At 47.2% G+C, this 18,016-nt stretch overlaps 1 protein-coding gene across 1 annotated transcript in view; it reads left to right on the top strand.

The window, feature by feature from the left end:
- Positions 1-9,444: 9,444 nt before the first annotated feature.
- Positions 9,445-18,016, top strand: part of SYNGR3 (synaptogyrin 3) — a 35,401-nt gene continuing 26,829 nt past the window's right edge. Inside the window, exon 1 of the mRNA XM_024212474.3 lies at positions 9,445-9,599. Coding sequence (XP_024068242.1) covers positions 9,501-9,599 — 99 coding nt within the window. The 5' untranslated portion in view covers positions 9,445-9,500. The remainder of the gene's footprint in view (positions 9,600-18,016) is intronic.

Here is an 18,016-nt window from a genome sequence, read left to right as displayed (position 1 = left end):
GGCTTTCAACGAAGCGGATGTGGCCATAGATTGGGTTAATCTCGAGCAAGAGCAGGGACAGAGAAAAAACATCGTCCACTGCAACTCTGGTGCAGGGAAGAGGTCGAGGCCCCCAATGCATTTGGTTACATTGGCTTATGTTGCCTGCTGCCATACTTCATATGGGCCTGATCCTGTGCCCAGTGAAATCAGTGCTAAATCTGGTCTTTAGGGATGATGCCCTTTACACTGCATGGACAAGCCATTCTACGGCTTTCTCTACACTAGCACTTTTGTCAGCCAGGGGTGTGAAAAAACAGCCCCCTGTCTGACATACGTTTCCAAGTGCTGGAGTGGACAGCGCTAAGTGGGTGGGACTCTCCTGTCGACATCGCTAATGTCACTCATTGGGGGGGGGGGTTAATTATGCCGGCAGGAGAGCTCTCTCCTGCCGTTAAAGAGCGGCTACATGGGAGACTTTACAGCTGTGCCACTGTAAGGTCCGTAGTATAGACATAGCCTAAAAAGCAGCATGAGAGGAGATCAGGGCGTCATTATGGGCCTGACCATGAGAGTCAGCGGGAGTTTGGTTATTGACGTCAATGGGAGCAAGATCCCACACTCCAGGAGCTAAATGGATTATATTAATATACAGGAGAATTTCAATGTGGCAGCTTTGCTAACGCCCAAGGCCCCCATGACATGGATATCTGAACATCTCCAGGTGTTGGTGTCGGCCAACAAGAGCCAGATGATTTCTGGGGTACAGCAGGAGGGATCAAGTGAGTTTAAACCAAGTCTCACAGTTCCTCTGGGTGGTATCTCATAATCTGCCACAACATTTTTCCAGAATGCTTAGAGCCTAAAGGCAGCACTGGGTACCCTGGGATACCTCCTCAGTGTGCAGCACATGTCTATCAAACAGTGCTGCCTAATGTGAAAACTGCTTCAAAAGCAATGGAGCTTACCCCAGTGACCCGTGTATGCACAGCAGTGTGAATGGACACAATCATTGCAGTATAGGGATATAAACTATCCTATAACTTCTGCATGTAGACAAGACCTGAGTGATGAAGGGGCAGATCTCCTTCTCGGGCTGTGTCTAGACTGAACGCTACGGCGGCACACCTGCAGCGCAGCAGCTGGGCCATGGTAGTCCTTCAGTGGCGACATGTACTACAGCGATGGGAGGGGTTCTCCGGTCACTGTAGTAAATCCACCTCTGAGAGGTGGTGGCAAGGTCAAGGGAAGAATTTCTGTCAACCTCGCACTGTCTACATGGGGACTTAGGTCAGCTTAACTACGTCACTCCGGGGTGTGGCTTTTTCACACCCTGGAGCAACATACCTGGGTTGATTAATTTTCTAGTGTAGACCAGCCCCTCAGTGACACAGGAGTAACTACTTCACTGAAAGCTACATAAGGATAGCTAGGAGCAGAATTCACCCAATGGACATGAGCGCGTATTGGGCACCCATCAATAAAAAAGAAACAACTGCAATTCTTAATGATAGAAGAATAAATTATGGATTGACAAGAACAAGTGTATACCCGCCCCCAGTAGGGGCTTGGGAGGCCTGCAGTAATTACATAATCAATGTCTTGTATTATATACATGTAGCCTTCTGAATGTCTAAAACCCTCTAAGAAATGAGTGAAAGATTCGCAGCACCAGGCTCTTTAGAACAATTGGTCTCGTTTATACTCCTATCAGGCCTAAGAATGCGTTTTACAATGTCTTTTCCTCTCTCAAAGAATTTTATCTCAGTGCAAAACAGTTGCTGCTGAGTGTTTTATCCCATGCTCGAAGTTTAGTTTACTGCAGCCGTGAAAATCTGCATCAGGCCAACTGAAAGATTAATTAGTCAAGTCTCTGGGGTTAATGTTGACATTTCCTTCCCATATCTTACTTTCAAAGCAGTAACTCCAGGTGCTGGGCTCATGCCCAAAAACAAATCAGGTCTTAGAGCACTGTGGGTGTGCAGGCTGTTAAGGCTCCAATCATAGAATCATAGAACTCGAGAGGTCATCTAGTCCAGTCCCCTGCACTCATGGCAGAACTAAGTATTATCTAGGTCATCCCTGACAAGTGATTTTAAGAGCAGGGTAGACAAACCTCCAATGATGGAGATTTCACAACCTCCCTAGGCAATTTATTCCAGGGCTTAACCACCCTGACAGTTAGGAAGTTTTTCCTAATGTCCAAACTAAACCTCCCTTGCTGCAATTTAAGCCCATTGCTTCTTGTCCTATCCTCAGAGGTTAAGGAGGAGACAATTTTTTCCCCTCCTCCTTGTAACAACCTTTTCTGTACTTGAAAACTGTTATTATGTCCCCTCTCAGTCGTCGTCTTCTCCAGTGTTTTTCAATCTTCCCTCATAGGTCATGTTTTCTAGACCTTTAATCTTTTTTGTTGCTGGCCTCTGGACTTTCTCCAATTTGTCCACATCTTTCCTGAAATGTGGTGCCCAGAACTGGACACAATACTCTAGTTGAGGCCATATCAGCGTGGAGTAAAGTGGAAGAATTACTTCTCGTGTCTTGCTTACAACACTCCTGTTAATACACCCCAGAATGATGTTTGCTTTTTTGCAACACCGTTACACTGTTGACTCATATTTAGCTTCTGATCCACTATGACCTCCAGATCCCTTTCCACAGAAGGCAGTCTTCCTAGGCAGTCATTTCATCTCCATCTTGGGGGTGGAGGGGGAGACCTGTCTCATCTCCCACCACAATGTATTCAGTGTTACCAACTCTCATAATTTTATCACGAGTCTTGGTGTTTTTTCTTAAAGCCCCAGCTCCAGGAGTCATGTGATTAGGTAAGCGTCTTAGTTGTTATCTTTTAAGAGAGGTAAATTATTAGGCACCTTGTGTCTGTAGATAAGTTTGAAAATGTGACAAGCACATTCTGACAGCTCAGAAATAAAAACCAAATTAAAAAGAATCTCACCTTTTTTCTTCAAGGCTCATGATTTGGGGGGGTGGGGGGCAGTCTAGCTCCTGGTTTTTGAACACTATGGTTTGGCAATGCTGTGCATTCTAGGAAAAGCAAACAGATACAACAGAACTGATGCAATCCTACAGCGCTTGCTCCACTCCTGCCCTGCAACGGGGAGCTGGAACTCCACAGCTTCCTGTGGACTGTGAAGCTGGGCCCTGTGGAAACTCTAGCTGCAAGAAACATGGAGGGCTGTTGGGGGTGGGTCAACTCAGTGATGAAAACGTGGTCGGTCTGCAAGGATCTACTGGCCATAACCCTACATAGAAGCGGCGCAGTGGGCTGTGCAAATGATTTGTGCCCCTTCTCTGGGGGGAGGGAATTCCATCTGCACAGTGTAAACACATATCACAGGGCTTTTGTGGAGTATTTACCTAGTACACTCTGGTTCTAAAGAAGCCATCCTGGTCTGCCATGAAGGAACACGGGACCTGTCATGCTGGAGCAGGACAGTGAGCTAGCCAGTCTGCTACCCTGTCTCCAACAGAGACTTATCCTGCATGCTTCAGAGGCAAATAGACCCCCGTCCAGTCGTGCAATATTACAACATAGGGAAGGGGCTGGATTTCTGCCTGACATTTCAGACATGCCCCCAGCTTATCTGTTGTTGGTTGGCCATGTATACCCTGATACTGGTTTTCAGCAACATGAAATTAAATGGGATAACAAGTACAGTTTACAATGGGTAGCGGTTCTGCATTATGAGCATAAAACCAGCAGGGAAGGAAAGCTAAAGCCGCTACATGATAAACTGTTGCACAGGATGTACTGGACTCTGCAGAAGTTAGACAGATGAGACTTGAGCGAAAAGCGACAAGCCACAGATCTGGGATCTTTCTGCGGAACTTAATTTATGTGCTTTGGTCATGCTCCAAAGACTCCAAACTTAATTTGGTCTGGACATTTATTTGTCCTGAAATTAATGCCAGTAGTGCCTAGAGGATCCTGCCAAAATTATGGCCCCATTGTGCTGGGCACTGTACAAATACATAGTAAGAGACTATTCCTGACCCAAAATGCTTGTAATCTAAATAGACAAGACAGAGTGTGGAGGAGAAATAAGGTGACCAGACAGCAAATGTGAAAAATCGGGACAGGGGGTGGGGGGTAATAGGAGCCTATATAAGAAAAAGACCCCAAAATTGGGACTGTCCCTATAAAATTGGGACATCTGGTCACCCTAAGGGGAAATGCGGTACAGAGGTGAAATGACTTGCCCAAAGTTACACAGAGCCAGGAACAATGACCACGTCTCCTGACTCGCAGTCCAGTACCCTATTCACTGGACCAAGCTGCCTCTCTGCACAATGAATCCTGCCACATTTTAGTATCATCCATTGTTCTGAGACTGAGAAAGTATCTGTTCACAGCCTTGTCTTATGCAAAGCGGTTACTGCTGTGTCAGTGGAACACTGATCATACAGCAACAGTTAGAACAGGGACTGCCAAGGTGAAGATGCATCCTTAGAAAGATTAATTTATAATATACAGGTACAAAGTTAACTATCAGGGCACAGTGTCATTTGGGGGAATTTTTTGGTTCATGTTAAAAGCTACTCTAGTATTGATCTTACCCATTCATGACCACTTGCATCACTACACCTAGGGTAGCGGATCATAAGTGTACATTCATAAACAAAGAGCTACGTTGTGTGAACATATAAGTTGCTAACAAATGTAAAACAGCAAAATCATGAACAGTTACATCACCAGAAAGCAACCTCCAGGCAGAAATCTCAATCTTCCAGCACACATTCCGATATTGCAAACACAGCTCCCTAGTCTAACTCCAAACAAAAACTGCAACCTTACCTCTGACCTACACCCATGAGCATGTCTCTTAAACCATCAGCACAGCACTAAATGCAAATATTATCCTATTCACAACTCACTTTAGTATTCTCTAATTAATGACTAACTAAATGCATTGATTTTCCCGTCCTCAGTGGAGAGTGTGAAAACTTAGAAAGTATGTGATCTCTGGTACAGATAAATAAAGAAATGGGTACTTTGCACAGTGTCCAAAGAAGAGTAGTTTCTGCTACAGGCACACACCCATAAACACATGTGTACAATATATCACATAAACACATTGTCACAGTATATACTCACTCCTGAGTCATCTCCTTATGGCTGCATCTGGGGAATCAGCTCTCATCGGGTATGGCGCCCCCTTCCGTCATTCGCTCACCTCGCAGCCTCTCTCTCCTCAGGACTCAGCCCTCCAGCTAGGTCATTATACAGCCCCCCCCATCCCACCCCTCCGGAGTATCTAAGTCTCTCTGGACCAGCTGTCTGGTTAGCATCTCCCACAATCCTGTGCCACTTCTCAGTGACTGGTAGAGGAACCCAGGCCTGCCAACTATTCCAGGTTCCAGCCCTGGGACCTTAAAATCAGCAGTCAGCGTCTGCACAATCTCTAACCTTGCTGCTCTTTCCCTGGGCTGCTTCCTAGTCCACCTCCTACAGGCTTTCTTCTCCACCCTTCTAGGTAAACCCTTCCCTCAGGGCCAGGAACCAAGGGCTTCTCTCCCCCGCAGCCTGGTTTCCTTCTTTTCCCTCTCAAGCCCAGAGAGTGACTATCAGCTTCTACACTGCAGCCTCTTTCTTCTTCAAACTTCCTGGCTTTAGACCTTAGCCAGCTTCTCTCCCAGAGGGGCTTTATCAGCCATTAGTCATTTTCAATTAAGCCAGACTCTCCACCAGGTGCAGCCAATAAAGTTAATTGGTCCTAGCTGCACCAATTTAACCCCTTCAGGGTTGGTGTGGGGTGAACAGCCTGGCACACACATACATACAACACATCCCATAAACACATGTACAATACATCACAAACACACAACACATCCCATAAACACATGTGTACAATAGATCATATAAACACACAACACATCCCATAAACACAGAGGGGATGTCTACACTGCAGTTAGCCACCCGCGGCTAGCCTGTGCCAGTGGACTCGGGCTCGGGCTAAGGGGCTGTTTAAATTGCAGTGTAGACGTTCAGGCTTGGGCTGTAGCCTGAGCTCTGGGACCCTCCCACCTCGCAGTGTCCTGGAGCCGGCTCCAGCCTGAGCCCAAACATCTACACCACAATGAAACAGCCCCTTAGTCCCAGCCCTGTGATCCCACGTCAGCTGTCACAGGCCAGCCACGAGTTTTTAATTGCAGTGTAGACATACCCATCCATACAACCCATATATCCTCAACTATTTCTAAAAAGGCAACACATTCTACATGTGACCCATAAAGGCCACCACTGGGTGGGTGGGAAGGTTGTGACTTTGGTTTGCTGTTGGATTGAGCAGTGGTGTCGGGAGTATCGGGATTGCATGCTGGGAGGAGCATGTAGTATGTCTGAGATTTCTGCTTGGAGTTTATTTGCGTAACTGTTCATTCCTCTGTTCTGAATGCTTGTGTGGATGGTATTAGCTATAGGCCAGCAACCTTCATTGTCACTCAGGGTGTGGAGTTTTGATTGTGAATTTCCTTGTTTTCTCATTGCACATAGTAAGTTTTGTGGTGACAGATAGGGGCAAAAGGAGAAAGGCAGTGTAACAATAATACTTGTAACAATAATAATACCACATTTCTGCATAACTAGCAGTGTGTACACTGTAGCTCCCACCTGCCTGGCTGTTCTCAACCACTTTCACTACAGAGCTGAATGCAACCTTAACTATGGACCTGCTGACACACCTCCACAATCTCACATTGTCCCGCCCGGTGCCCAGGCTCGAACCCTCAGATGGTTTTTATTTTGAGTGTTTTTACTTCTAGTGCACAATGATTAGGTATGCTTTCTGATTGACTGATGAGTCACCACCTCTCAGGTGTCGATTAAAATGTGTATTTAGGTCTACGTCTTCATCTTTGAATCTGTGTGCGTGTTAGACGCGTTATTGGTTACGCACATCAAACAATAAAGGGTTTTATTTTACAAATCGCACCAGTGTGTGGGAGTGGTGGGGTTAGGCAGAGAGGAAAAACTTTGGCTTTTCAATGGTACATTGTAGGCAGGTAAGCTACAGTAAGGATTATACTGAGACGCGCCAGTTCAGCTCACAGAGGGCTCAGTCCTGTCAAGTGCTGAGTGTTGTCAATTCCCACTGAAGTCAGTTGCAATTTTTGACCACGACCAATCTGGTCTGTGTCCTAGAAACAAAAGGCTTCAGAGTACCCAGCCAATCTTCCTGAGCTGTCTTCTTCCTCCTCCCTTTGAGCCTTTGCCACTCGCTCTGGATCTTTGCCTTTTACTTCTTGAGGTCTCTATGGACCTGATCCTTTCCCCATGAAAGTCAATGGGAGTTTGCCCATGACTCCAAATGAAGCAGGATCAGGCCCTACACACATAAATGTCTCTGGGTTTATCGTTTAGGGATGGGGATTTTCAAAAGCACTCAAGTGATTTAGGAGCACACATCCCATGGAAAGCCTTGTGCTCCTAAGTCACTTGGGCCCCTTTGAACATCCCCCCTCCCCCCGGTGACACTGAAAATAAATATTCTGCCAGCCCAGTCTGCAGCTCTGACACCTTTAGACACCTTGTTGAATATTTTGCACCCGTCCAGTGAGCCACACAGCTGAAGCACAGGCGTTAGGTGCTAGCCCGGCATTCCCTGAATAGCCATTTATTTTTTACATACTCAAATGTGATTTTCACTGTGCTGGTGCCATTGAGGAACGAAAGGCTGAGTCCTGCCCTTCCCGCTGGGTGTCAGAAATAGATCTGGAGAGACGATGACTCACCTGCAATCAAGAAAAAGTGAATGGCATCAGAATGAGATTGAAAAGTGAAATCTTTCTGACTCCATCTGCCAGAAGGAGGATATTGACCAACCCAAAGGCCAGGCTGGTTTGGCAGGGATAGCATAGAACATGGGTAACGCTTTGCACTATGATAGCATTTTGTACACAAGGATCTCAAAGCGTATCACTCATACATGCACCATGTGAGGTAGGTCAGTAATATTATCCACATTTCACTGATGGGGAAATTGAGGTACAGAGAGGTGATGTGGATTGCCCAGGATCAGAACCCAGGAGCTCCTGACCATACGCCTGTTCAGGTCAAAAGTGTGCAGGTGGATTCCTCTTGGTTACTTTTCCTGCTGCTTCTGGCCTGAGCCAAAGGATGATGTCAGAGTTGTCATGGCATCAGTATCTATGGAACCGAAATCGTCATCATCGTGTAAGAAAAACTAAATAAGGACATGATCCTGCCGGGGGGGAGACTCCCTTTGGAATCAATGGGGTTTTCCCTCCACAGGACCTGTACCTGATTTCTTTTTTCTTCTTCCTCCTTTAGTAGGGGAGGGGAGAGGAATAGCAGGGGGAAGGGGAAGAGACGTCCCCAGCCTAACAGAGTCTGTGGCTGGCAAAAGGCAGTTTCTCATTTCCTGCAGGAGGAAAACACACGCTACAGCCCAGCGGCCCTTCACTTCCTATTTTTAGGCCAGATAACAGGTATATAGCAGTTTAGTGACTAGAACCCATCCCTGCAGTGTGGAGGAGGGGTTCCACTGACCCAAGAGCCAGCAAATGCACCCAGCTTAGCGATCAGTCACACTAGTCCATGCCTGACACTGTGACCCTTTTCTGCTTTGCATCCACTCCCCTTAGATATAAACCAAGGGTCCCGGCCTCTTTTGTTGGAGCCTTTCACCTCTTGGGATGGGAAGGAGGATGGGGAATGCCCCCTCCCAGCACAGGCTCTGTCAGTGCTCCTCACACACATCTTTCCAGCTCACCGACGACTGCACTGGGGTGTCTGTTGGTGGCTCTGTGGGAGGCTCTTGTCTCTGAGCTGCTTGACAGGGCAGAGAACAGAAGCTTGGTCTGCTGGGCTTCTGGTATAGCTGCAGTTTTGCATGTGTGGGCCACTGTGGGAAGAGGGTGAGAAGGTGGGGTAGCTTTGAAGAAATCAGTAAGCACATTTGCAGAGGGATGGGGGTGGGTAGGGGGTGGTGCTGCTTTTCCCCCCTGCATTGCTGCCCTATTTTGCCCTGTGCACCTCCTGAACTAGCCCCCTCAAGGCAGTAGCCCCATTGCAATAAGGGAGGCAGATAAACAGCAGGCCCTTTGCAGGGCATGCAGCCTGAAGCACCCAGTTAATAAACAGAAATCCACGCAACGAGCAAAGCTGGAGATGGTGCAATAAGGAAATAAAGGTGGGAATAAAAACCGAAACAGATCCGGGTGCAACGACGAAGAGAAGGATGCACCTGTATGTCCACCCAGACTTCCTCCCCCCCCCCCCGCCCTCCATGGTACCGCCCACTCCCTAACACGCACACGACACCAGGCGAGCCCATGCGGCAAGGCACAGGGGTCAGCGGCAGAGAGGCAGGCTCTGGCTGCACCAGCCGCGGCAAGGGCTGCGCGCGAGACGCGAGACACGGGCACCTGGGCAGGCGGTGGCGCGAGCCTCCCCCACTCCCTGCTCGCACGCGCCGGCTGGGTCTCCGCTGCACAGCCAGGAGGCGAAGCTCCAGCCAGCAGCCCAGCGCCTGGGGAAGATGGAAGGAGCCTCCTTTGGAGCGGGCCGGGCCGGGGGGGCCGTTGACCCTGTGGATTTCCTCAAGCAGCCTCAGACCATTCTCAGGATAGTGTCCTGGGTAAGGCAGAGCGGCGTCGTTTTAAATGGTCATTTATTTATTTCCCCCCCCCCCCCCCCCCCCGTGGAGACATCGCCCCCTTCCTCCTCGTTTTCTCTGGCACCCTCCAGCCTTGCAAGCTCGCAGTGCAAAAAGGGGCTGCTGGAGTGTTAATGAGCAATCCCTGGCATGCATGGCTTTGTTTTTCCTTGTCATTGGTGGTGGCCTCGGCTGTTTGCTTTCTTTTCTTTTTCTTTCTTTTTGCTCAGCAAGAGGGAGGGGAAATGGGGACAGCGATCAGGAAGGGCGTGAGGGGGAAACGGCTAACCCTTTTTTTTCCCTGACCCGTCTGTGTTGTCATTCCTCCCGAAACCCCAGTCAAAATGACAGGAGCAGTAGTCACCAAGGCTGATTTTTGTATTTATGATGACAGTATTTGCAGAGTGGAAAGATCACTTCTGTTTGCCCAGGGCAGTGGAAGTCTCTGCCTCCTCTCTGTAAAAAGGAAGGTATTTTTAGGGCTTTATTTTGCAACTGTAGATGGGTCGTTTTTCATGGTCTCTGTCTTTTCTGATGCTTAAACGAATGGTAGGATGTTGAGGAAAAGCCTGTAGAAATCAGTGGTCAGAAGACATTTTTTTCTTCTATACTTCATGATCTGTCCCTACCTAGATCCCTATGTTAATGCAAAATGATATAATGGTTTGCTGGCTGGCTATTTTTTATTTGAAATTCCTATTGCCTTGCCGAAAGCACCAGACTGAATATGTTCTCCGGACGCCTGCTCTAGGGTGGCTTTGATCGTTGGTGTTCCGTGGGCAGCAATATGGAAAGCTACGTAAAGAGCTTTGCTTAAATGGATTATGCCAGGAGATACAAGGGTTAAGGCCGACACTCCACCCATAACTTGCCTCATTGTGCTTAGGTTTTATGTGCTGAGACCTGCGAGCCTGTGCTGACGGCGCTTTGGTGAATTGGGCGCCTCAGGCCTTCTCCTAAAAGACCTTAGCCAAAAGCCCACATCACAATAAGCACCTCTAATGCGGTCCCCTTGATGGGAGCCTCAGCAGAGAGGCCAGGGGTTGAGATGGCGGTGGACCCCTTTTTCTGATTTAAAGGCAGGGAGGGTCCTTTTAGGTTCAGGGTGAGGTACAGTGGTGTATAGGGGAAGCTTGCACTGCGGTTGCCCTGGCTCAACCTGTCCTGTGGATGGAGGCCTTCAGTGTCCAGAGCAGTCAACGTATCACCTTTCCATAAGCCCATGAGTAAAACCATTGAAGTGACATGCTTAAGGGCTTTGCTGGGTCAGAGCCGTAACCCATTCTCCGGTGCTTTGAGAAAGCATCCGAATGTGATGCTGCGTGGACGAAAATGGAGGCCGATTGCCGGCACGAAACGTCAAGGCCGGTTGTAGATCGGTTCTTTTGCACTTGATTGACACAGTGCGTGGCAGTGACATCTTCATAGATGCTTATGATGCGTCACCTGGATCCAGCATGGAAGACTTGGGTACTACAGTTGGGAAACAGGAACAGAATACAGAATATGGCATTAAAAAACAGCTCAGAAAAAGTTCCTGCGCATGTTCAGTGGCTGATTGATCAAACAGGAATCTTTGGGAAATTTTAAACCACAAGGGATCTGTCCCAAAGTGAGAAGGAAGGGCCTGAAACTGCTAGCATTTACACATCAGATTAATTCTAAGCCTGTGAGTCTCCCCATTTACTTTGAATCTATTCAAGTGCTTAAATTTAAGCCCAAGCATAAGTTGTTTGCAGGGTCAAGGGCCTGATCCAAAGCCCATTGAAGTCTAAGGGCATCTTTCAGCTCACTTCAGTGGTCTTTGGATGAAGCTCCAAACACCTGCATGAGTTCATTGAAAAATGCTGCAGGCCACATTTTCCAAATATAGGCCCTGATTCTGCAAGCTGATCTCTGCAGGGAACCCTGCACCTACACGGATCAGCTTGTAGGCTTGGGGTAACGGCTGGTACACATTTGGGTCTTGCTCACAGTGGCCAGCTGAAGTGTGCTTCAATCAAATCAGCTTGAACTGGCTTAAAGCCGTGTTTCAGTCAACAAGACTCCTGTGCAGACGGACAAATTTCCTTGTGGCCTCGCATGTCCTGATGAGTTAGCCTGCTGCATTTGTTGGGTCAGTTTTCCTCCTGAATGCCTGTCCACTTGTGTGTGGGCAGCCGTCAAATTCCGTAACATTATTGCATCCTACAGCCTCAAGAAAGCACATTCACTGTACCTTACATTTTTAAAACATTGTTTGCAGACCTTGTAAGCCCAGGCGTTGCGTGAAGGGTACATTGAGAAGACAAAAGGCAGTTCTTGCCTTCCAGCTCGTTTCAGCCATTTTTGCTGCAGTCATACCCCAGATTGCTGGATTTGGGGTATGAAATGCAGCTATCCTGGCATAGAATATTATTGTGATTATTTATTATTTCCACTGCAGTAGCATTTAGGACCCCCAATCATGGACCAGGACCCCCAGGTGTGCTAGGTGCTGTACAAACCCAGAGCAAAAAGACTGTCCTTGCCCACAAAGGACTTGTAATCTAAGTAGGAGGAAGAGCAGAGTTTATCTGTTGTTTACTAGGGGTGATTCCTTCTCTTTATACCCCTTAAAATACGTGTTCCTATATATTTTTAAGCATGCAGTTAAAGTAATTGGACCACTCCTCCATGATTCAGTCCCTTCCAACTGCCCAGCTCAATCTCCTCCAGTGTGGAATTGCCCTGACACCAAAGGGTTGGCTATCAGATGCAGTGTGGCTTGTTGGATATTTTTGGGTGGGGACACAGAGGGGAGCAGGAGAGTCATTTTACTGTTCAGCCAATATTCGAGCCCAGTTCTGCTTGCCTCTCTCATCGGAGTCGTTTCACTGAAGTCAGTGGAAGCCTTCTTGGGTGCAGCAGAGCAATGCAAGACCTGCGCATTATGTATGTCCCACTTCAGGCCGTGATCCTGCAGCACTGAAATCAATGGGAGTTTCATTGCTGGTTTCACTGGGAGCAGGCAGGGCCTAGTGGGATTCTAGCAGTACAGAGTTACACATGGGCTGCAGGAGTGAGCCCTTCGTCTGACATTTGAGGGCCTTACTGATGACTGTTGACCAGCTCAGAAATCCCCAGTGAAGTTTACAGTTCCAGACAGAATGAAAATGAATTCTTTAAATATACTATAGCATTAATTTCTGAAGAACAAAAGGCTCCTGGCATACGCAGAACTTTCTGGCTGTCATAACTGGAAAGCCCCATGAAACCGTTCCTCATTTGTCTCTTCACTCACAGCTGATGCAGTTTGTGAGTCAAGATATGACAACACTTGTTTTTTATGGAGTGAAATGAACTTGGGAGTCAACAGGAGTTCATGCGGTCACCTGCTCCTTTCTTTTACATCTGTCCTATTATTAATATAGACATTTTAAAATTGTTGTATAGTCGAAAATGGGACACCTTCAATTTAATGTAGACATACATTTATGTTTGATGTTTAAAGTAAGATTTAACAAACCTAGTCTGGATAGAAAGATTTTGACAAATTCTCTTGAATTTCAGTAAAGGGTTTTCCCCTCCTGCTAAGGTTGGAAATTCCCAAACACAGTCACATTGCACTAGTGCAAGTGTAGGCTTGGAAGGATTCAGTTGTTGTCGGTCAATGTTGATAAACATTGATTGCACTGTGTGCACACAAACCAGTGAAAAAATATTTCCATTCGTAATAATCAAAATGTACAGATAGTACATGCAAAGTAAGAAAAATGCTGCTTGAGAACTTATTAGAATTTGATCTAAGGTAGTTTACTTTGTGTATTTTGACATATGATACTGGCAGTTTGTGTTTTAATGGTTATAAAGCTTTAACTTTCTGAATCTCAGTGTCTACTGTCCTTAAATAATCACTCTGACCCCACCCCATTCTCTGATTCCGCATAATTTCCTGCAACTGTGAAAATTTAAATAGATAAAAATCTACAAAAGGCTTAAAAATAAACATCAATATTATTCATTGAAATGATAAAAAAAAATCAAATTCTGCCTTCTCTATGCACTGTGAACCAGAAAACGAAACTGATCGTAAGTGGAAAATGAAACTAATTGGCCTGTGAGACATGGGGGGGATAGCTCAGTGGTTTGAGCATTGGCTTGCTAAACCCAGGGTTGTGAGTTCAGTCCCCCACTTAGGGATCTGGGGCAAAATCAGTACTTGGTCCTGCTAGTGACAGCAGGGGGCTGGACTCAATGACCTTTCAGGGTCCCTTCCAGCTCTATGAGATAGCTATGAAAACAGAAATAGTCTAGGGGGAAATATAATTTTTGAAATTATTTATAACCTAAGGTCCTGATCCGGCTCCCCAGGGTGCTTTGAATGACCATGCTTGCATGGAACCACATAGGCTTCACTTAGGCTCCAGGGCCTGCCAGAGTGAATCTCAATGCAAGAGCAGGGCCTAAGTTGATTAGTAACACAGATAAGGAATTGGATATTTAAAAAAAATATATTGGCGGGCCAGATGCTCATCTGGTGTGAATCATAGAGATACCGGGCTGGAAGGGACCTCGAGAGGTCATCAAGTCCAGCCCCCTGCATTGAGGAAGGCCCAAGTAAACCTAGACCAGCCCTGACAAGTGTTTGTCCAACCTGTGCTTAAAAACTGCTAATGATGGAGGTTCCACAGCAATGCACCATCAACCTCTTTGGAGCCTGTTGATTTAAACCAGGGGAGGATCTGCCGTGTGACTCTTGAGAGCTACCCTTAAATAGTTGGTCCCATTTGTTTTTATTTTCTTAATAAAAGTTAATTTCTAGTTTATGCTGTCGGGTTCCATATAGAAAACCTCTCCTTTGCAGTGAATTTGCTTGTTTTGGGTTTTTTTGCAACCCCCTCTACACTGTTGAGAGTGAAACCTGTCTTAAGCAACCAGACAGGGGACAGGCCAAAATCAGTTGCTTAACAGAGGTGGAGTAGCATTGTAACGGTCTCTATAGTTTCTGAGAAGTGCCTTTGGGTGGCCTCTTCTGACAGTAGGTTGCCTACGCCCGGTTATAGCAAACCCTCCCTACTCAGCAAAGCAGTGAAGCATGTGCTGAAGTGCTTTGCTGAACTGTGGCCCTAATGAAGAGATCTCTGTACTGGTTTCGCTGTATTAAGGAAAGCTGATGATGCTTGGAATGACAGAAGTTGCTGTCTTTCCCTTTATTCCTAGCTCAAGTTTGTTTTGTTTTGCCAGAAGGAGAATAGGGCCAGAGCTGGCTTCTATTTGTGCTCCTGGTACAAGATGTGTCTAGTAGGAAAAAAAACCCCATGCCTGGTAGTAGAACAGATGGGCAGCAAAACAAGGAGAATACAGTGCCAGTGTTATTCTTGTCACTGTACTTAAGCGATCTGCTGGGATGTGCTGTCCACGTCCTCCCTTCCTAGGGAGTATCACGCAGACAGAAATTTGGCTTCAGGGGAAGCTGCGGGAGGCCAGGAGTGGAAGGTTCCTCATTTTGACTGGGTGGTGGTTTGTTTTGTACAACATTCGGAAACAAAATTGTTGCAAGTGATTCGGGCTGGATCCTGCAAACCTTTACTCACCCGAGTAAGTCTTGGTCATTCAAAGAGTGCTACTGAAGCTGAGCAGATTGGACTGATCACTTGGGGTCATTATCGTCATGGCAAATCCCACAAAGATCCTTGCAGATGGCGTGCCACCCAGATCAGCCTTTAGCTAGATCCTTAAGGTGGTCTGGCCAGCCCCATCCTACGAAGTGGGCTGGGCACCTCCTATGAGACAGTGACAACAGAGGAGAGTCTGGCCCAATTCAGCAAGCTGTTAAATTGCGCCCATTGTCTCCAAGGCCACCACTGGCTCCTTGCTTTTTAAATCAGAGACGGGGGGAGGGTAAGGATGATCTTGTGCTTATGATATTCTACTGCAACTCAGAAGTTCTGGGTTCTGTTTCCAGCAATCCTAGTTTACATCAGTTGAGCATTTAACCCCATACTTATGTTAAATATTATTAGTGGAATATTAACTTCTGGATTTTTTCTGGTCTACGTGACTGTTTGGTTTAGGAACTCTGGATTTTCTGTATTAATTCTGTACTTCCTTGTTTTGTAGATTACATGCAGAACTTTACATAACTTAAATATAACTTCTTGGTAATTGAATTATACAGAAGTTCCCTTGTGTCTGAGCTTAAACTGTTACTAAATTCCCTTTTTCCTGCCAGCACTAGTTGGAAATGCAGTCTGCTTGACATGTGCTCAAATTGCGTTACTAGATTAGGAACTTTGAATGGACAATCAGTTTTTGCCAACATCGTTGCCATATAACAAAACATAAATTTAGCAAGAATTGGTCATGTGTTCATCAATGTGCACCTTTCATGAGCTGATTAGTCGGTTAGACATGCCCTTAAACATATTGCCATCAGCATCAGCTAGCAGCCTCTTCTGTGCCAGAGTCTGGAGTCAAATCTTTGCTTTGTAGGCTTAGCCATGGACCCTCTTGAAAGATCTTGCAGCGCATAAAGTATCTCTGAGGCTCCACATCCTGCCTGTAAATGCTCTTGAGCCATTCTGGGGTGGGAACTTCCCTAGAAATGGCAACAGTAAAGAGGAATAGGAGAGTAACGGGGGCCCAATCCACCAAGGGTCTGAGTTCAGGGCACTCAGCACCTCACCAAGAGTGAAATCACCTCTGTGCAGCGTGTCAGCACAATGCCCCTCTTAAGACCAGGGATTAAGTGGAACTGAAATGGTACATAGGCCCCACGGCCAGTGCCCATTGTGTTGGGCCTATGCAAGGGGTGAATTTTATCCTTTGCAGGATTGGGCCCATGAGATAACTGTGCTGTGGCATCCCTACCAAGGCCCAGTCTTGCTGCATACCTCCTATCTGGTGTTGTCCGAACGTGATCGAGGGAGCTCAGCACCTTACAAGAAGCGCTCAGCTCCTTGCTGAGTCAAGTCTTCAGCAAGGGAAGAGTTTTAGGATGGGACTAAAAAAAACCCCCACTCCAGGCTCAAGCATCACAGGCACACTTTCCGTTGTTATTGTTATGATTAAATAATTTATTATTTGTATTAAGGCAGCGCCTGGGTGCCCTAATCATGGACCAGCGCTAGGCGCTGTACGAACAAAGAACAAAGAGAGAGTCCATGCCCCAAAGAGCTTCCAATCGAAGTGTAAGGCAAGATTTACACACAAAATCAGTGATGGGAATAGGCCCAAAATGCAGAGTCTACTCACCTCGGCCTCTTTGGTGGTGTTCACATAACTGAGCCAGCAACTGAGAGGTGGTTTTCTTAATGAAATATTCTAGGCCTTACTAGTATAATCTGGACTAGTTCTTTTTTGTGATCTCAAAAAATGCATGGAGGCAGCCCCACACTCACGGCTCCTGAAGGACAAATGGTGCACGTTTTGATCTTTGTAGCAGAGCCTTGATACTATGGGGATGGGCACCTGAGCGATGAATATATCAGTTAATAATAGCAAAGGTACCAGGTCTAAACCCTGCATTTACATGCACGCCTAGGGCTCACAAGGAGATTGTAGGGTGGGACACATGTCTTTGTAGACAGAATTTAGCTTTAAACTTAATCCCTGCAGACAAATTTTGTCTCTCTCCACTAATATAATATAATCTGGGCCTCATCCGGCAGCCCTGAGACAGGCAAAATTCTCAGGATCAGGCCCTGTATATGCAAAGCAGGAATGTCCTAAATGCATGGTTGTCCATGTACGATCGTCCCCTCTCATGAGAGGAGGCTGCTGGGGTGGTGGAGGGAAAGAGTCTTTTGCGGCGCGTTCCCCAGCCTGTTCCATTGGGAGCTCCTGGGTTGGCCCCAGCCCCACAGGATGAACATGGCCTGAAACCCTGCAGATCCTGGGGGATTCGGCTCCCTAAGGCTCCCTGCCTCCTTCTAGCTCCCAGGAGGGAAGGAAAGAGCCACACCTGCCAGCACTTTCCCCACCACCGCTTGCCCCACTGGGAGGAGTCATTGCCATCTGGGGGAGACGTGCACATGCTGGCTCTGATCAAACTAACAAATAGCAGCCTGGCCGGAGCGGCTCAGGCTCGCTGCCCGAGGGCGTACCTCAGACAGCACTGCGCTCGCGTGGCCGGCTCAAGCCACCTCCTGCATGGCCATGCTGCTGTTAGAGCTCACTAGCACAATCACGGCCAGCGCGTGTATTTCTACCTCCCAGCTGCTATGGAGACACATCCTGTATGCAAATCCCACTCTGCGGGGAAAGGCCACGGGGAAATTAGCTGTCATTAGCTTCTACACAGAACTGGGGCGGGGGCATGGTCCAGGTGTCCCCATCTGCTGCCTAGTCCAATCCCTCCCTGCACCTCTCCACGAAGCCTGGAATGGGAGGGGCTGGTGCTACAGAGGCAGATGGCTTCCTTACACGGGGTGGGCATA

Source organism: Terrapene carolina, unplaced genomic scaffold (genome assembly GCF_002925995.2).
Source record: "Terrapene carolina triunguis isolate 2854851 unplaced genomic scaffold, T_m_triunguis-2.0 Scaffold93, whole genome shotgun sequence".
NCBI lineage: Eukaryota > Metazoa > Chordata > Testudines > Emydidae > Terrapene > Terrapene triunguis.
This window is presented reverse-complemented; position numbering and strand designations above follow the sequence as displayed.